Here is an 18,323-nt window from a genome sequence, read left to right as displayed (position 1 = left end):
ATGCTGCTAACCTTGCCCAATAAATACTTTTAATATTATTAAACACTCGTTAGGCAGGTTATTTCCACTTTTAGAACATTATTTTCATTTTTATTGAAAATAAATGCCTTTCTGATATGTGATGTGAAAATAGAGAAGAGCGAACTCAGCAAAAGGTGGATTCGAAAACCGCGGCGATCACAGTAAAAGTAGATATTGCGATCCAACATGTTACTGTTGCACCACTGAAGATGTTGAATAGTGTGCATCCTTTATCATACTTGATATACCATAATGAGTTATGTTGAAATAACGACTTAATATCTTGAAATAACTTAATATCTTGAAATAATGAGATGTCGTACTAATGACTTATGTTGAAATAACGACTAAATATATCTCGAAATAACGACTTAATATCTCAAAATAATGAGATATTATGTCATAATAATGACTTCTTATGTTGAAATAACGACTTAATATGTAGAAATAACGAGATAAGTTTTAGTTTTTTTTCCCCTCCCCACCAAGTTTTTTTTTAACCATGCAGTTCAGGGCTTCCGTAGATTGTGGCGTCGTATGTACCAAAGATTTTGTGTTTGTTTTTCACATTTTTTCTTTGGTTAGTAAGGTAAGAGGGTTTTGGGGACGTAGTTTATGAATTATTTTTTATTTCTTTAATTTGGCACCACCCTCGTTCGTTCCTTTTTCTCTTTAGTTTTGCTTGAAGAAAATATATCATTAAATTTGCTTGAATGCTCTCGGTGCATGGTCTTCTCTACTGCCTCCACTATCACTGCAATATTCACAACTAAATGTTATGTTCTAACACCTAGAACTTTAAAGTTTGTAACAACAATATTTAAAATTCATAATAATGGTGGTGAAAATGATTTAAAGGTGCCCTAGAATTAAAAATTGAATTTATATTGGCATAGTTAAATAACAAGAGTTCAGTACATGGAAAAGACATACAGTGAGTTTCAAACTCCATCGTTTCCTCCTTCTTATATAAATCTCATTTGTTTAAAAGACCTCTGAAGAACAGGCGAATCTCAACATAACACCGACTGTTACGTAACAGTCAGGATCATTAATATGTACGACCCCAATATTTGCATATGCCAGCCCACGATTGAGGCATTACACAAGGGCAGTTAGTATTACACAAGGGCAGAACGTCTGGATGTGCACTGCTGAATAATCAGACTAGGTAAGCAAGCAAGGACAACAGCGAAAAATGGCAGATGGAGCGATAATAACTGACATGATCCATGATAACATGATATTTTTAGTGATATTTGTAAACTGTCTTTCTAAATGTTTTGTTAGCATGTTGCTAATGTACTGTTAAATGTGGTTAAAGTTACCATCGTTTATTACTGTATTCACGGAGACAAGAGCCGTCGTTATTTTCATTATTAAACACTTGCAGTCTGTATAATGCATAAACACAACTTCATTCTTTATAAATCTCTCCAACAGTGAAGTGTTAGCCAGTTAGCCACAGAGCATAGCCTCAAACTCATTCAATATCAAATGTAAACACCCAAATAAATACAATACTCACACAATCCAACGCATGCATTCAGTATGCATGACGAACACTTTGTAAAGATCCATTTTGAGGGTTATATTAGCTGTGTAAACTTTGTTTATGCTGTGATAGAGTCGAGAGCTCAGGAGGGGGCGGAGAGCGCGCGATTTAAAGGGGCCGCAACCTAAAATCGGCTCGTTTCTAATTATGCCCCAAAAAAAGGAAGTTAAAAATTTAATTAAAAAAAATCTATGGGGTATTTTGAGCTGAAACTTTACAGACACATTCAGGGGACACCTTAGACTTATATTACATCTTGTAAAAAAAAGTTCTAGGGCACCTTTAATGAAAACAATCACAAGGTTTTAGATCTTTTTTATTAATTTGAAATACAACATAATTATTATAGTACAAATATAAACAGGTTTAGCTTGATCTTTGTAATATAATTAGTAAAGGATATAATATAAAGGTCATGTTTTACAGAATATTGAGTGACTTCTAAACCAAGAAAAAATAATGTTTGTTCTATAGTTATTATTATTATTAGAAAAAATATGGCTATTTGTGGCTATGGTTTTACTATTTTACTATGGTTTATTTGCACAAAAGCCACAGCAAAAAAAAAAAAAAAAAAGGTTTCTGCATAAAATCATTATCAAAGTTAGTTTAAGGAATGTTTAATTAAGGAATAATCATGATCCTTAAGGTTAATTCCTGTGAATGTTATAAACTGGACCAAATGTGAACCTAACATGCCCTGTTTGCTGGGTTCTTCAGTCTCATATTTCCTCTCTTCTCTGTTAGTATTATTGACTGTTTTTCTGGGTTTCTCTTGATCTTCACCATTTTTCCACCACTCATCCTTACACCTTCTCTGAATTTCTTTTTTTTCCCCTTCTTCTTCTTTTTTTTGTGTAGCGGGGTATATTATATAAATGTCAAGAGAGCTCATTGTTTACTCCACCAGTACCTCTAGCGCTTGACCGAACATGTTATTTCACTGACAGAAGTTCAGCTGTAGTATTAAAGTATTAGTCCACTTTTAAATAATCTTTTCCTGATAATTTACTCACCCCCATGTCATCCAAGATGTTCATGTCATTCTTTCGTCAGTCGAAAAGAAATTAAGGTTTTTGATGAAACATTCCAGGATTATTCTCCTTATAATGGACCTCAATGGCCTCCAGAAGGTTGAAGGTCAAAATTACAGTTTCATTGTGCAGCTTCAAAGGGATTTAAACAATGCCAGACGAGGAATAAGGGTCTTATCTAGCGAAACGATCAGTCATTTTTTTAAAAAATACAACTGTATATGCTTTATAAACGCAAAATATACAGCGTAAGCTTTTTGAAGAATGCGGAAACCAAAAGTACGTTCAAGGCGATATTTTGTGTTTATAAAGCATATACAGAATTTAGAATGACCAACCGTTTCGCTAGATAAGACCCTTAAACTGTAATTTTGACCTTCAACCATTTGGAGGCCATTGAAGTCCACTATAAGGAGAATAATCCTGGAATGTTTTCATTAAAAACCTTAATTTCTTTTCGACTGACGAAAGAAAGACATGAACATCTTGGATGACATGGGGGTGAGTAAATTATCAGGAAAAATTTATTTAAAAGTGGACTAATCCTTTAATGTAATGAAGAGAAAATAAGAGAGACTATAACATCTCACTGTTACTGATTTATCATAAGCTCAAAGCATTATGGGTAGAAGAACTATGGGTCTGTTCTGATTCATCAACACAGTTTCACTGATGATCCAGTATAATAAACCCCAAACCCAGGATAGAGCGGTTGAGTGAATGTGGTCTGGACTGTGTGGATGAGGATCATTGTGTCTCCAGAGACACTGTAGAAGGACAGAGTTCCTGCACTGTGATCCACATACACTCCTACTCTACTGTCGATGGACTTTACAGGGACTTCAGTCCATATGTTATTGTATCTGAATGAGTAACTGGAGGAAGAGCAGAACAAACTCCAGGACTGATCATTATAACCAAAAGAACACGCATTACCTCGTCCCTTCCTCCTGATGCTCTTATATGACACTGATATATACACACGTCCACTCCACTCAATCTCCCAGTAACAGCATTGATCACACACACTCTCTCTACACAACACCTGACACACATCAAATCTGTCTGGATGATCAGGATACGGCTGATCTGTGTCAGTGTCAGTAATCACTCTGTTCTCCTCAGACAGACGAAGGCGTTTATTCACTGTGTTCAGATCCAGAGTGAACTGATGGGAATCTGATGGAGATAAAACACATTACAATCAGGAATTATAAATCTGTCTGATACAGAAACTTTCTATTTTAAGTTCAGTTCTGACAAGTTAATTTTGGATTTTTCACAAATCTGAACTTGATTCAGGATTCTTATCCTATCTTACAGAATCTCATCTCATCTTGAGTTTGGTACTCAACTCTCAGGTCTGCTACCAAGCAACCAACAAACGTGTTTGTGTTTGTTTGTGTGTAAATGTGTGTGTGTGTGTACATGTGTGTACGTGTCTGTATACGTACGTTTGTGTAGTCCTGCTGTAATCCAGATCTGTCCGGCATGATCCACTCTACAAAACACACATTGACACAGTTAATCAGTAAACAACACACATGCACACACACAGGTTTGTTTTTGTGAATTGTGGGGACATTTCATAGGCATAAAGGTTTTTATACTGTACATATTTTCTGTCCCCCTACACTACCCCTACCCCTAAACCTACCCATCACAGGAAATGTCTCGGGTTACGTATGTAACCCTGGTTCCCTGAATATGGAACGAGACGCTACGTCAGAACGTGGTGGGAATGCCTCTGCGTGATTGCGTTGTGAAGCACAAACTGTCCAATAGCGTGACGGAACATCATAGGTGGGTGACGTCACAGACCAGGAAACTATAAAGCATACCCTGAACAAAGAATGCTAGCTTCTGAATGGCTGAAGCAAAGCACTCTCAGGCATGCTGGGAGTATGGCAGGGAGACACAGCGTCTCGTTCCCTATTCAGGGAACCAGGGTTACATACGTAACCCGAGACATTCCCTTTCATGGGAACTCCCGCTGCGTCAGAACGTGGTGGGAACGCTATAGCCACTACGCCATAGTCTCAAATGCTTGAGTGTATCAAGACAAGAGTACAGAAGACCCCGGAGTGGAGCCAAGATCTATGTTATAAAACCTAATAAAAGTATGAGGTGAAGGCCACCCTGCTGCATTACAAATATCTTGAGGGAGACTCCAGAAACCAAAGCTTTAAAAGCAGCCATACCCCTAGTAGAATGAGCCCGGAAAGCCAAAGGAAGGCCTCAACCACCCACTTGCTCATCCTCTGCACAGGGCAGCTCTGTGGACATATGCATCTAAAGCCCGAACTGGGCAGAGCAGATAAAGTTGTTCCTGATCTGGGTTAGTAAAAGGTGGAGGAAAGAAGGCCTGCAGCATGATGGGCCCTGCAATATTAGTAGGGACCTTAGGCACATAACTGGGTCTTGTGTGTAGAAAAGCTTTGACCATGCCTGGACAAAATTCCAGACATAATGGAGCAACTGAAAGAGCCTGTAAGTCTCCAATTCTTTTAAGAGACAAAATGGCTAGAACAGGGGTAGGCAAGTTCGGTCCTAGAGAGCCGCTGTCCTGCTGAGTTTAGCTCCAATCTTAATCAAACATACCTGAACAAGCTAATCAAGCTTTTCAGGATTAGTAAGGCTATAGGCAGCTGAAGGATTTTTTCAGGGTTGGCGCTAAACACTGCAGGACAGCGGCTCTCTAGGACCGAACTTGCCTACCCCTGGGCTAGAAGAAAGATAGTTTTGAGAGTGAGAAACTTTTCATGAACCTCTTCCAATGATTCAAAAGTATCCAGGGTCAAACCCTCTAGCACAATTGCTAGGTCCCAAGCCGGTGTTCTTGTGCGCTGAGCAGGCCTCAGCCTCTCTCTACCATGGACCGTGTGACCAAGGGATTTCTCCCCACCAAAATACCCTCAATGGGTAGATGATATGCAGAGATAGCTGCAACAAACTTTTAAAGTAGATGAGGATAATCCAGCATAGAAACGTACTTGCAAGAGCTCACGAATAGAACCCACAGCACAAACAGCTGGGTCTAAATTCCTTTCTTCACACCAAGAAGAAAAAATTCTCCACTTAATGGCATACAGTCTCCTTGTGGAAGGAGCTCTGGATTGGAGAATGGTCTCAACCACCTTGGTGGAGAGACCTGAATCTATGAGGTGAGCCCCCTCAGGGGCCATGCCAACAGGTTCCATAACTCCAGATGAGGGTGAAATATCATGCCTCCTACCTGTGACAGGAGGCCTTGTCTGACAGGAATCTCCATAGGGAGACCGTCTAGTAGTGACACTAGGTCTGAGAACCAAATTCTGGTTGGCCAGAATGGGGCTATGAGTAGAAGCCGAAGTTCTTCAGAACTCCTGGGAGCAGAGCGATTGGGGAAAATGCATACAGACACCGCCTCGGCCACGTCTGTATCATGGCATCCAGCCCCAGTGGAGCTAAATGAGTGAAGGAGAACCACAACTGACAATGAGTCGTCTCCTGAGATGCAAATAGGTCTACTTCTGCATGACTGAAGTTTTGCCAAAGGAGCTCCACTCCCCGGGCCTCCACCCCTGCCTTGACAGGATGTCTGCTCCCTGCTTCTGGGACCCAGAAATGTAAGCTGCCCTCAGAGAGAGCAGCTTCCCCTGGGCCCACAGGAGGATCCAATGGGCCAGCTTGCATAAAGGGCGTGACCTCAGACCCCCCTGATGGTTTATATAAAAGACCACCGACGTGTTGTCTGTACAGACCAACATGTGATGGCCCCTCAGGTCTGGGAGGAAGTGTTTGAGAGCTCGAAACACCACCATCATTTCCAGCCGATTTATGTGCCAGGAAAGTAGATGGTCCTCCTACAGACCCTGGGTTGAACGACCACACGATTGCTTCCCAACCCGTGAGGGAAGCATCCGTTGTTAGCATTACGCGACTCCCAACATGGGCCCTTGGGACAGGAACCAAGGCTTTTTTCACATGACCAAGGCACGAAGGCATCGCCGTGTGACCTTGATCATGCAAAAAGTATCTCCTCTCGGGGAGAACCCCTTGGTCCTGAGCCACCACTGCAAAGGTCTCATGTACAGTAGTCCAAAAGGTATCACATTGGACGCTGCTGTTATAAGACCTAACAGTCTCTGTGTTAAGGATGGATAGACACATGGAATTAAGCATCCTTCAGATCGATTGTCACAAACCAATCCTCGGACTAGATTTGCAAAACAATCTGTTTGAGTGTAAGCATCTTGAACTTTAATTTCTGCACTGTGTGATTCAAAACACATGGGACACAGCCCTCCATCCTTCTTTGGAACTATGAAGTACCGGCTGTAAAACCCTGACTGCTTGCTGGGCGGGGACACCCGTTCTATAGCCCCTTTTTGCAAGAGAGTCATAACTTCTTGTTCCATAACCAGAGACTGCTCTGGGTTGACTACCGTAGATAGCACCCCGTTGAAGCTGGGCGGCCTCAGCCTGAATTGAATTCTGAAACTCACTTCTACATATGCAGCAGACATTTCCATTCTGCCAGAAAATCTACTAAGGGAACCAGTCTCTCGAGACTGGCCTCTGGTGTTGTTTGTGTGATCAGACCAGTGCCCTGAAACGGCAAACCGGCAGGAAGCAACTGAACTAATCACTCCACGATCCTCTTTGGAGGATCGCTGGAGGCGTCTGCGCCCTGAAGCACACGAGTAATGTAATGAGATGAACTCCGTTTCTCCCCAGAGGGGACCACATTTCTATGCGCATCCTCGGCAAACGCGAGTTCCATGTATTCTTTATTGCAGACTTAATCCACGCGCTGCCTCGGGCAAACGCAAGATCCGAGCCTTGCGTTAGACTTTTATTCCCTCGAGAATAAAGCCAACAGGAGTGGAGCTAAAACTCCAGCTAGTGCATACTTCTCTTTACAATGCGGGACATTTTTATGAATGAACACTGTCAGCTTGTGAGCTGACGTGCATGCTCCACTCACAGCAAACAACACATAAATCAACACAGATCACAACCTCAGAAAGTAGCCATTATGTCTGTTTTTGAAGCAATTGATGGTAAAATTTTGGAAGAAATAGTACAGCACCTTAAAACATCAACCTGCGCCCTTGACACACTTCCCACATATTTTTTCAAAAGTGTGTTTAACTGTTTAAAAGCAGATCTCCTAGAAGTGGTAAATGCCTCTCTTCTCTCTGGGACTTTTCCAAAATCCCTGAAAACTGCAGTTGTTAAGCCCCTCCTGAAAAAAAGCAATCTGGATAACACCATATTGAGCAACTACAGGCCAATCTCAAATCTTCCTTTCATAGGCAAGATCATTGAAAAAGTTGTTTTCAATCAGCTGAACAAATTCTTAAGTTTGAATGGGTACTTTGACAACTTTCAATCTGGTTTCCGACCGCATCACAGCACAGAGACAGCACTCATAAAGATAATAAATGATATTCGCCTAAACACAGATGCAGGTAAATTATCAGTGCTGGTTCTACTCGACCTCAGTGCTGCGTTTGACACTGTCGATCACAACATTCTTCTTGACAGGCTGGAAAACTGGGTTGGGCTTTCTGGGATGGTTCTTAATTGGTTCAGGTCATACTTAGAAGGGAGAGCTTATTATGTGAGTATCGGTGACCATAAGTCTGAGTGGACATCCATGACATGCGGAGTCCCTCAAGGTTCAATACTTGCACCCCTCCTGTTCAACCTATATATGCTGCCACTGAGCCAAATAATGAGAAAGAACCAAATTGCATATCACCGCTATGCAGATGACACCCAGATTTACCTTGCGTTATCACCTAACGACTACAGCCCCATTGACTCCCTGTACCAATGCATTGATGAAATTAAAAATTGGATGTGCCAAAACTTCCTTCAGTTAAACAAAGACAAAACTGAAGTCATTGCGTTTGGAAACAAAGATGAAGTTCTCAAAGTGAACACATATCTTCATGCTAGGGGTCAAGCAACTAAAAATCAAGTCAGGAATCTTGGTGTGATTTTGGAGTCAGATATGAGTTTCAGTAGCCATGTAAAGACAATAACTAAATCAGCATATTATCATCTCAAAAATATTGCAAGAATTAGATGCTTTGTCTCCAGTCAAGACTTAGAGAAACTTGTTCATGCTTTCATCACCAGCAGGGTGGATTATTGTAATGGACTCCTCACTGGCCTTCCCAAAAAGACCATAAGACAGCTGCAGCTCATACAAAACGCTGCTGCCAGGATTCTGAGCAGAACCAGAAAATATGAACACATCACACCAGTCCTCAGGTCCTTGCACTGGCTTCTAGTTGCATTTAGAATTGATTTTAAAGTACTGTTACTTGTTTATAAATCACTCAATGGCCTAGGACCCCAATACATTACGGATATGCTCACAGAATATAAACCTAACAGATCACTCAGATCATCAGGATCATGTCACTTAGAAATACCCAGGGTTCACTCAAAGCAGGGAGAGTCTGCTTTTAGCTGTTACGCCAGTCGCAGCTGGAACCAGCTTCCAGAAGAGATCAGGTGTGCTCCAACAGTAGCCACATTCAAATCAAGACTCAAAACACATCTTTTTACCTATGCATTTGCAGATTGAGCACTGTGCTATGTCCGAACTGTTTGCATTTTATTTTATATGTATTATCTCTTTATTCTTTTAATAACTTTTCCTGTTTTTATTTCATTTTAATGTATTTTATCTTGTTATTTCTTTTATATATTTTTAATGCATTTTAAATATTGCTGTCTGTTTGAAAAAGTTGGGAGAATTAGGAAGAAAGGTTCAACAGGTTCCTGTGATTAGGTTCAAATTTGGTAAATTTGGACAAACCATGGGGAAATTTGAGCTGTGATGGATTTTTAAGATATCTCTGGATTACAGTCAGGACACTTTCCAAAGGGGAAATTTCCAAAGGGGAAATTTGAACTGTGTTGCATAGATAAGATATCTCCGGAAGGGGGATTAGGGCTGTGTGGCGCAGTTTGAGGTGTCTTGGCAAAAGAGGAGATTGAAACTTTGTTTATCAGTTTGAACTGCCTTAACAGGTCGCTAGAGAGCGGTCCTGTCGTGTGAGGTTTAGATCCACTCTGACGGACAACAACAACAACAACACAAAACTCCCTAAGACTTCCTAGCTCTTCCATCCAGATAGCAAAATTATCTGTTTTACTGTTATTCCTTATGTTTTATCTTTATTATTCTTCTTTATGTAAAGCACTTTGAATTACCATTGTGAATGAAATGTGCTATACAAATAAAATTGCCTAAAAATCGTGTGTATACCCACTTGCTTTGTAGTGTAGCACAGGGAGGAACGCGATTCAAACTGCTGTTCACTATATGTTAATATTTGTAAGTTTACAAAATCAGAAAGATATTTGATTTAATTTCTCAAAATTAAATTGAGCAAATAAACAATCAGAAAAGTATATCACGGTCTGAATATTCCTCAGATCGATATCACAATATCCACCTCCTCAGGGCTGGACATGCGAGTACCGGTGCCTCAACCCAGGGGGAAGAAACCACAGAGCATGCTTCCTCCTGAGAAAAGGCACTGGACCTGACAGGTGAGGGCAGGGAAAGGGCAGACCTAAACCATGAGGAACGCGAGCCGAAGCGCACTTTTTGAAGAGCACCCGGCGGGAGCGGAGAGCCTGGACATTGAACTTATCGCAATGCTCGCAAGCAACCCCCTCGAGGGCTGCCTGGGCATGCTCCACTCCCAAACAAACAACGCAAAGCTTGTGTATGTCCCCACTCGTAATGAAACGAGGGCAGCGAGAGGCACACGGCTTGAATTGTTTGCTCGCCATTTCAGTCATATGTAGATATAATGATTATATATATATATAATATATGTATATGTATATATATATATATGTATATGTGTGTGTATATATATATATATATATATATATATATATATATATATTGTGATTGGACAGACAACAATAAATATGACAGAGACAGATACACAGAGCGCTTGCTGAAGACACAGAAACTAGCGTTCTTTGTTCTGGGTATGCTTTATAGTTCCCTGGTCTGTGACATCACCCGCCTATGACGTTCCGTCATGCTATTGGACAGTTACATTTACATTTACATTTTTTCATTTGGCAGACGCTTTTATCCAAAGCGACTTACAAGTGAGGAATACAACAAGCGAGTCGTCATGACGAGGCAAATCGACAAGAAGTGCTCATAATACAAGTTATAGGCAGTGCTCAGATTATCCTAAACTACAATAGAGAGGGATTAGAGGAAGTGAAAGGATAGGAATAAGAAGTTTTTTTTTTTTTTTTTTTTTTTAAGATGAGGTTAAGTGCTCACGAAAGAGATGGGTTTTCAGCTGTCTTTTGAATATTGCCAGGGATTCCGCATTCCGGATGAAGGCAGGAAGATCATTCCACCAGCAAGGGACAGTGAATGAGAATGTTCTGGAAAGTGATTTCGTGCCTCTCTGTGATGATACCACAAGCCTTCGCTCCTTTAACACTCTCGGGTCGGCGGTCACGCCGGCGTGATCACCACGTATTTTTTCTAACCAGTGTGAAAGAGACTCAAAATACTGTCAATGTTGCACATCCAATTAAGAGTTATACACCATTTTAATCTGTGGAATATCTTCTTTTATTTGTGTACACTCAGAGTAACAACAAAATGTTGTGCTTTTTGTAAAATAAAGAAAACTAACATGATGCGTGATCTCTCGTCTCCCTGTATGAATGAACTGTAACTTAGTGAATACTAATGACAAAAAAAATAGACTTATATCTAAAAAAACGTAAAGATGTCAGGTTTTAAATCATGTAAGTCAAATCGAAAACAAACATTCTGTGTTTATGTAATCTGTATGAAAAGAGAGCCATGTCAGAAGTCCGTGATTCAGCTCATTATCCGCTAATGCGGCCACGCCCACGGAGCCAGCGCTATTCAGACGCAAATTCAGAGGCAATACATGCATTCATCGTCTCAATCGTGTATTTATTGTCTTGAAAAGTGTTTATCTGGATGTAAAAGTCATGGTTAGGGAGCTCTAGAAGACATGCAGTTAGTTCCTGTTTTCTTTTCTTCTATAGATGAATTTTAGATTCATCTATAGAGTTTAGAGTTTTTGTTTCTTTAGCGCCCTCCGGCTGCAGTATGAATTGGAAACTCCATTCATGGAATAGCCTCTTCTTCTTTTAGATGAATTTGTGGACTAAAGATACACAGAGAGCGCCCTCCGACTTCAAGTATGAATTGAAAACACCAGCGCTCATAGTAATGACAATGAATATTAAATAAATATAACTCCTCTGTATAGAAAATTGACATAAGCATATGAGAATCCAATATTTCTCCAAATGTGCATGCTTTTAAACTAAAAGCCTATATTCAGACTCTTTGCATCACAGAAATACATTATATTTTAAAGTATAATATAAAACCATTACTTTATATTGTAATAATATTTTTCTGTATGTTTCATATATCATGATGAGCTTGAGACATCACAGGTTTTTTTCACAGCCTACCTGACTGAAATGCCTCATTATTATGCAAGTAATTTCAGCTCATTACTATGCAATTCTTTTGTCTTCTCAGGTGAGAATGGCCCATTATTCAGTGGTGATTCACGCCTCCACGCATACTGTGTTTCTTGGCAAAAAGTGTCTTACAAAAACTAAATCAATATATTGTTTTATATGAAGGAGTAGGCAGCATGATTTTTACATAATTTTGAAGCAAAAACTCTAGTCTACAACCTCCAATACCCTAAAGTATTGTAAACACAGATTTACTATACTTTTTTTGGCCTTATTTCAGTGACTTAAGTTTTTTGTTTTTTCAATAACCACGCATAAATGTTATTTCTTCAAAAACACAAACATGTACATACATGTTCCTCACATATTATTGTAGCCTAGTTTGTGCTGAATACAGTGTAATGACACTTTTTCCATTAATATGTTTATGAACAACTGAAAAAAGCACAAATGTCAGGGCATGTCAAAACTTCTCCAGGCCCCAAATCAGCCTCAGACTCCAGAGGGTTAAAATAATGGTATTCTATTATATTCTTTAAAATATAATGTATTTCTGTGATGCAAGGAGTCTGAATATAGGTTTTTAGTTTAAAAGCATGCACATTTGGTGGATTCTCATATGTTTATGCTAAAAGCCTATATGAAATGCCATAGAGGTAACATAATTGTTCAGACACTTTGCATCACATAAATACATTATATTTTAAAGTAGAATACCATTATTTTAAATTGTAATAATATTTCACAAAATTGCTGTTTTTTTCTGTATGTTTGATATACACCATGATGAGCTTGAGACATGATCACAGAGGGTTTTTTTCACATAGCCCACCTGACTGAAAGAGCTCATTATTATGCAGGCAATTCAGCTCATTATGCAGATCTTTTGTCTTCTCAGGTGTGAATCACATCATTATTCATGAAGACTCACGCTTCCACGCATACTGTGTTTCTTGACAAAAACTGTCTTACAAAATTTAAATATATTGTTTTATATAAACGAGTAGGCAGGATAATTTTACATCATTTGAAGCAAAAACTCTAGTCTACAACCTCCAATACCCAGAAGTCTTGTGAACACAGATTTAATATTTTTTTTTTTGGCTTTATTTCATTGACTTAAGTTTTTTGTTTTTTCAATAACCACGCATAAACGTTATTCCTTCAAAAAAACAAACATGTACATACATGTTGCTCACATATTATGGTAGCCTAGTTTGTGCTGAATAGAGTGTAATGACACTTTTTACATTAATATGTTTATGAACAATTGAAAAAAACACAAATGTCAGGGCATGTCAAAATTTCTCCAGGGCCCCAAATCAGCCTCAGACTCCAGAGAGTTAATGCATTATAGTCCTTCACGTCTATTGCGATCTCAGAATTCAGGCCAGCTGATAATACCAAGCAGGGTTCTAAATTAACTCTAAATTTATTTTTAATAAATTTCTCGGTCATTTATCCCCCTGGCAGCACGTACTACATTTCCCATGAACACTGTGCCGTAATGCTACGCGATGACGTTTCATACACCCATTGGCTGCGCACAGTTTACAGTGAAACCAGCGCGAGGAACGAAAGGAGTGTCCATCATAAAACACAAGGAAGAAGAACGAACGGAGCCAGAAAGGGAAGGGAGTTAGTTTATAAAGGAAAAAGTTAAGATTAAACTAGATTTCTGGGGAGGGAATGAAGATATCGACAGGGAAATGAAGAAAAGAAAATTTAATGCCAAATGGCTTACGGGTCGTGAATGGCTTGTGTTTGATCAAATGTCGTCATGTTTTGTCAGGATTGCCGCATGTACTAGGGTGACCAGACTTCCCCGTTTACAGTCACGGTTTTTGGTGCTCCGTCCCTGACTGGAGCTGTCCCTGGAAATGTCCCCGTTTTATAGCTCGTTCAAAATAACCCACAAATACATTGCAAAAAAGCCCGACCAACACACAGCAGCCTGTTGGTTATCGGAGCAATCGTGTAGTGATTATGTTCTGGGGGCTGTGCAGCTACACTGCCGCCGCTACTTCATGAAGAGCTTAACCTGGACCAGAGCAGAGCGCCATTATCATCAATTATCAAAAGAAACATCGTTATTGGTTTCAACTTTTAAGGTAGTAACATACTAACTATTCATGTTAAATTAAAGTAATATGGTTATGTGTTTTATAACAGGGCCTCAACAGGGTGCGGGATTGTTTTGGACAATTTAAACGTCCTTGGTCACAAATCAGCAATTTCCACATAGCCTACGTCTTAACTTTATCACGTGGTGAAGGTACACTTAGATATGAATAAATAAAACAATTATAATAAAACAATAATACACTTACTCAGTGTTTAAAATGAGTCTAAAATGCAAAATAATAGTTAAAAGTTTAAAAATTTGTAATTTCTGTACAGTGGCCTATAAACAGCTCATGAAAATGAAAATATTAAATTCAATAATAAATGTCAAAAATATTTGTTAAATGCCATTTTATTATCTTATCTCATATTTATGTTGTTTTAATTTTTTAATGTGATTTTTCAAAATAGTGTAATACTTTTTTTTAGTTAGGCCTGGTTAATAGTGTAATTGTTTTTTGGTGAATTGTATTAAAACCAGTCAGTTTCCTCAAATCATTTGAGTAGTCTCAACTTACTAGGGTTTACAGTGAACAATAAAAAAAAAATTATTTATAAAAAAATATATATATATTAATAGTTAATAACAAATGAGATTTCGGTGATATTATGACCACTCAAATAGGAAATGTCCCCGGTTTCCATTTCAGAAATCTGGTCACCTTAGGATGTATGCGAAAGAAAAAAACAAAAACAAGCAATTTCGTGGTGGGAACTAATAATTTTAAAGTTGAGGCAGTAAAGGACCATGATGTGATTCAAATGATAGATAGATGAAATGTTTGTACTTTCTGTGCATACTTTGTTGTATGCATTGTACTTTATATGTGTTTTCCATGCCAACAATGTTAATAAATTGATCAAATGCATTCAATGGCACTCACATAATTTCTCTTATTTTCACCGGAAAAAAATTTGGCTAGTGGAAATTCTGATTGTTGTTGTTGTCCATGTTGGCTGCTGATCAAAAAAGTTAATTTAGAACCCTGATACCTAGAATATCAAAATCAACCACAGGCGGTAGATCCTTCTCCTATTTGGCACCTAAACTCTGGAACAATCGTCCTAGCTCTGTTCGGGAAGCAGACGCACTCTGCCAATTTAAATCTAGACTAAAAATGCATCTCTTTAACCTGGCATACACATAACAAATTATCAATTTATATTTTCAAATCCATTAAAGGATTATTAGGCTGCATAAATTAGTTCAGCCAGAACCGGGAACACTTCCTATAACACCAGATGTACTCGTTACATCAGAGGAAGAATGGCATCTATGCTAATATTAGTCTTTCTGTTTATCCCGAGATTTACCGTATTCAACCAGATCCGGTCCGTATCCAGGTGAGATTGAGGACCTGCGCCTAGACACGACCACAACGCAGCCCTGAAGTATCAGCATTGAGTCAGCTAGATCATCCATTGTGAAGGCCTCATCAACACGACAACCAGTGGCACAGCTCCTCAACAAACTCTCCATACCGGCGTGATTAATATGATCCCTAACTGGATTGAACTAGAATAAATACTTTGAATGTTGCGATCCTATCGGACTTATGATAGTTACCTGAATCGTAACAAAGCACTGTTCACCAGAGGAGAACTGGCCCTCCGACTAAGCCTGGTTTCTCCCAAGGTTTTTTTTTTTTTCTTCTCCATTTTAACACCTATTTTCTACCTGTTTGCCACCTGATGTCACCTGTTGGAGTTTGGGTTCCTTGCCGCTGTCACCTTTGGCTTGCTTAGTTGGGGACACTTGACATTTGATATTCAACAGTGCTTTGCATCTGCCTGCATTGACACCATTTTCTTTAAGAGCTGCTGTGCAGCCAAAATTATATACCAGTTATCACTGTAAAGCTGCTTTGACACAATCTGCATTGTAAAAAGCGCTATATAAATAAAGGTGACTAGAGGGCAGCAAATACCTTTTTTTTAAACATGGTTGAGAAAACAACAGTTTTTACAAAACTTTGTTTTTAAAGACTGTTTAAAGTACTTTGTTTGGATGCATATATTTAGACATTATCAAAGACTAATAGATTTTATTTTTTATGTAAAATGTTGAATCATCCGAAGCAACTTACTGATAAAACAGTGTCTCTCTCTCTCTCTCTCTCTCTCTCTCTCTCTCTCTCTGTGTTACAGCCTTGCAGGTTTAACCCCCTCGCTGTGTCCTTTTTGTTCATTATAGAATAGGAAATGTCGTAGACCTTCTCTTCTATAAATTTGTGTAATAAAATTAAGGCAAATAACCAGATCATTTGTAGTTCACTGACTATATAGTTTTATATAATTAGTTTAATAATTTTGTTAAAGTCCCCTGTAGTCAATTATTTTATCCCTTAAAACTCATCTTTGATCACCAAAATGACATATTTAAAAAAAAAAAAAATTCAAGTGAAAAAAAAACTTCATGCCTTAAAATAGCTTGAATGTAACTCTACAACCTTGCCTGATTTAATATACATGGATCAATGAATATGCAAATTAGCCCCACCTCCACTCACTCACACCAGCTCAGAGAGTCTAGTGTTGCTGCAGTGACGACGAGGCAAATTGTTGTTTGTTTTGTGGCTATATGAAATAAATGCACATCTTTGAATGAGCGCGGATTTCCAGTGTATTCAAACGTCACAAACAGTGTATTCCAGTGTATTCAACGTCACAAACACCAATGATTTTAAACCATGGGTTTTTGGTTTACTGTCTTAAAGCATATTAAAAACACTACATAGACATATAAACAACATTAAAAACTTGATTTTCACCACAGGGGGTCTTTAATAAAAGACCTTCTGAAATTCATCTGAAAACTTTTAATGGGTTAGAAAAATATAAAATCTTAAGACAAATACTGGACTTATATCAACACTGGACTTACATCAACACTAGACTTTGAAATGAGTGCAAATCTATCTTTTGCACCTCAAAATTTTCTAAGTTACCTGTGACATTCTATGACATGAAATTTTAAATGATCTCATGGATCTGGCTGTTGTGGTTTGTGATCATATGGGCACCAGCTCCTGCAGTAAATATGGTGTGAATTTGACATAGACCTTTTATGTTTAACTATTTTAAATGCCCATTGCCCGCCGTGCACAGTTGCCCTGAAGCCACCAGGGGGACGGTGCCACTGGGCTTGGGCCCATCATCACTGCTTGCAGCTATATTTAATTTTTTTTTTCTCCGTCATTCGGGGCTTTTTTCAAAGTTATAACGAAACCAACTGGTAGCAGGAAGTGTGTCTCTTTCAAAATGCTTTCACATTCTTTTTTTTTTTACCCGATTTGCTTCAAACTTCATCACAATAATGTCAAAACATGGCAGAAGTAGACCTCCACGCGGACGGGGTGTGCGAGCCTTTAACCAGCTGTAGTTTAGGCTACAGGTAGGCGCGGGTAACAAAACCTGGTAACGAGCCCAGTGGCTAAATTATTATACAAGCCTGCATTGTATAGATAAACTCTGACGTTATCAATTCTGTTTCTGTGCATTACTAGAGAATTTCTCTCCCTCTGAGTCTGCGTGTGAGAAGGAGAAACTCACACTCTGCAGCCGCGCCTTGTTGACACACAGCTTCGACTAAAGATGGCAGGGGAAAACAGACCGCTTTGAAAGAGCAATTAAGTTGTAGCCTACTAGAATTGATGCCGACCATGTTTATCATAAGTGCAACAAGTCATTTGCACGTGAAAGCAGAAAATGCAATTCAGATGAAACTTCTAGCTAAAACGTGCATATTAACTTTCCTTATTAAATGTGTCTGTGGGTCTGACACATAGCCTCCACAACATCATCGCTTGTGGCCAGTGCACTCTATGCAGTTATGAGCAGCAGGCTGTGAAAAATAGGTGAACTCTTATTTTTGTTATCACTTAGATTAATGCTATTTGACTTACAGTATAGATGCATGCTTCAGAATAACAGTATATAATTTGCTCTAGATTTTTTATAGAGGTTGTCTGAGAAAAAACACAGTTGGTGTTGCCACTGGGCTTGGACAGGTCAACGCTGCTTGTAGCTATATTAATTTTTTTTCCTTCAGTCATCCAGGGCTTTTT

The 18,323-nt window shown here is 38.9% G+C and overlaps 1 protein-coding gene across 1 annotated transcript in view; it reads right to left on the bottom strand.

The window, feature by feature from the left end:
• Positions 1-3,116: 3,116 nt before the first annotated feature.
• Positions 3,117-18,323, bottom strand: part of LOC125261065 (NLR family CARD domain-containing protein 3-like) — a 40,959-nt gene continuing 25,752 nt past the window's right edge. Inside the window, exons 7-8 of the mRNA XM_048179617.1 lie at positions 4,065-4,111; positions 3,117-3,789 (exon numbers count right to left, since the gene is read on the bottom strand). Coding sequence (XP_048035574.1) covers positions 3,266-3,789; positions 4,065-4,111 — 571 coding nt within the window. The 3' untranslated portion in view covers positions 3,117-3,265. The remainder of the gene's footprint in view (positions 3,790-4,064; positions 4,112-18,323) is intronic.

This window comes from Megalobrama amblycephala, unplaced genomic scaffold, assembly GCF_018812025.1.
Source record: "Megalobrama amblycephala isolate DHTTF-2021 unplaced genomic scaffold, ASM1881202v1 scaffold253, whole genome shotgun sequence".
Classification (NCBI taxonomy): domain Eukaryota; kingdom Metazoa; phylum Chordata; class Actinopteri; order Cypriniformes; family Xenocyprididae; genus Megalobrama; species Megalobrama amblycephala.
Note: the sequence above shows the minus strand (reverse complement) of the source record. Positions and strands in the feature narration are given on the sequence as shown.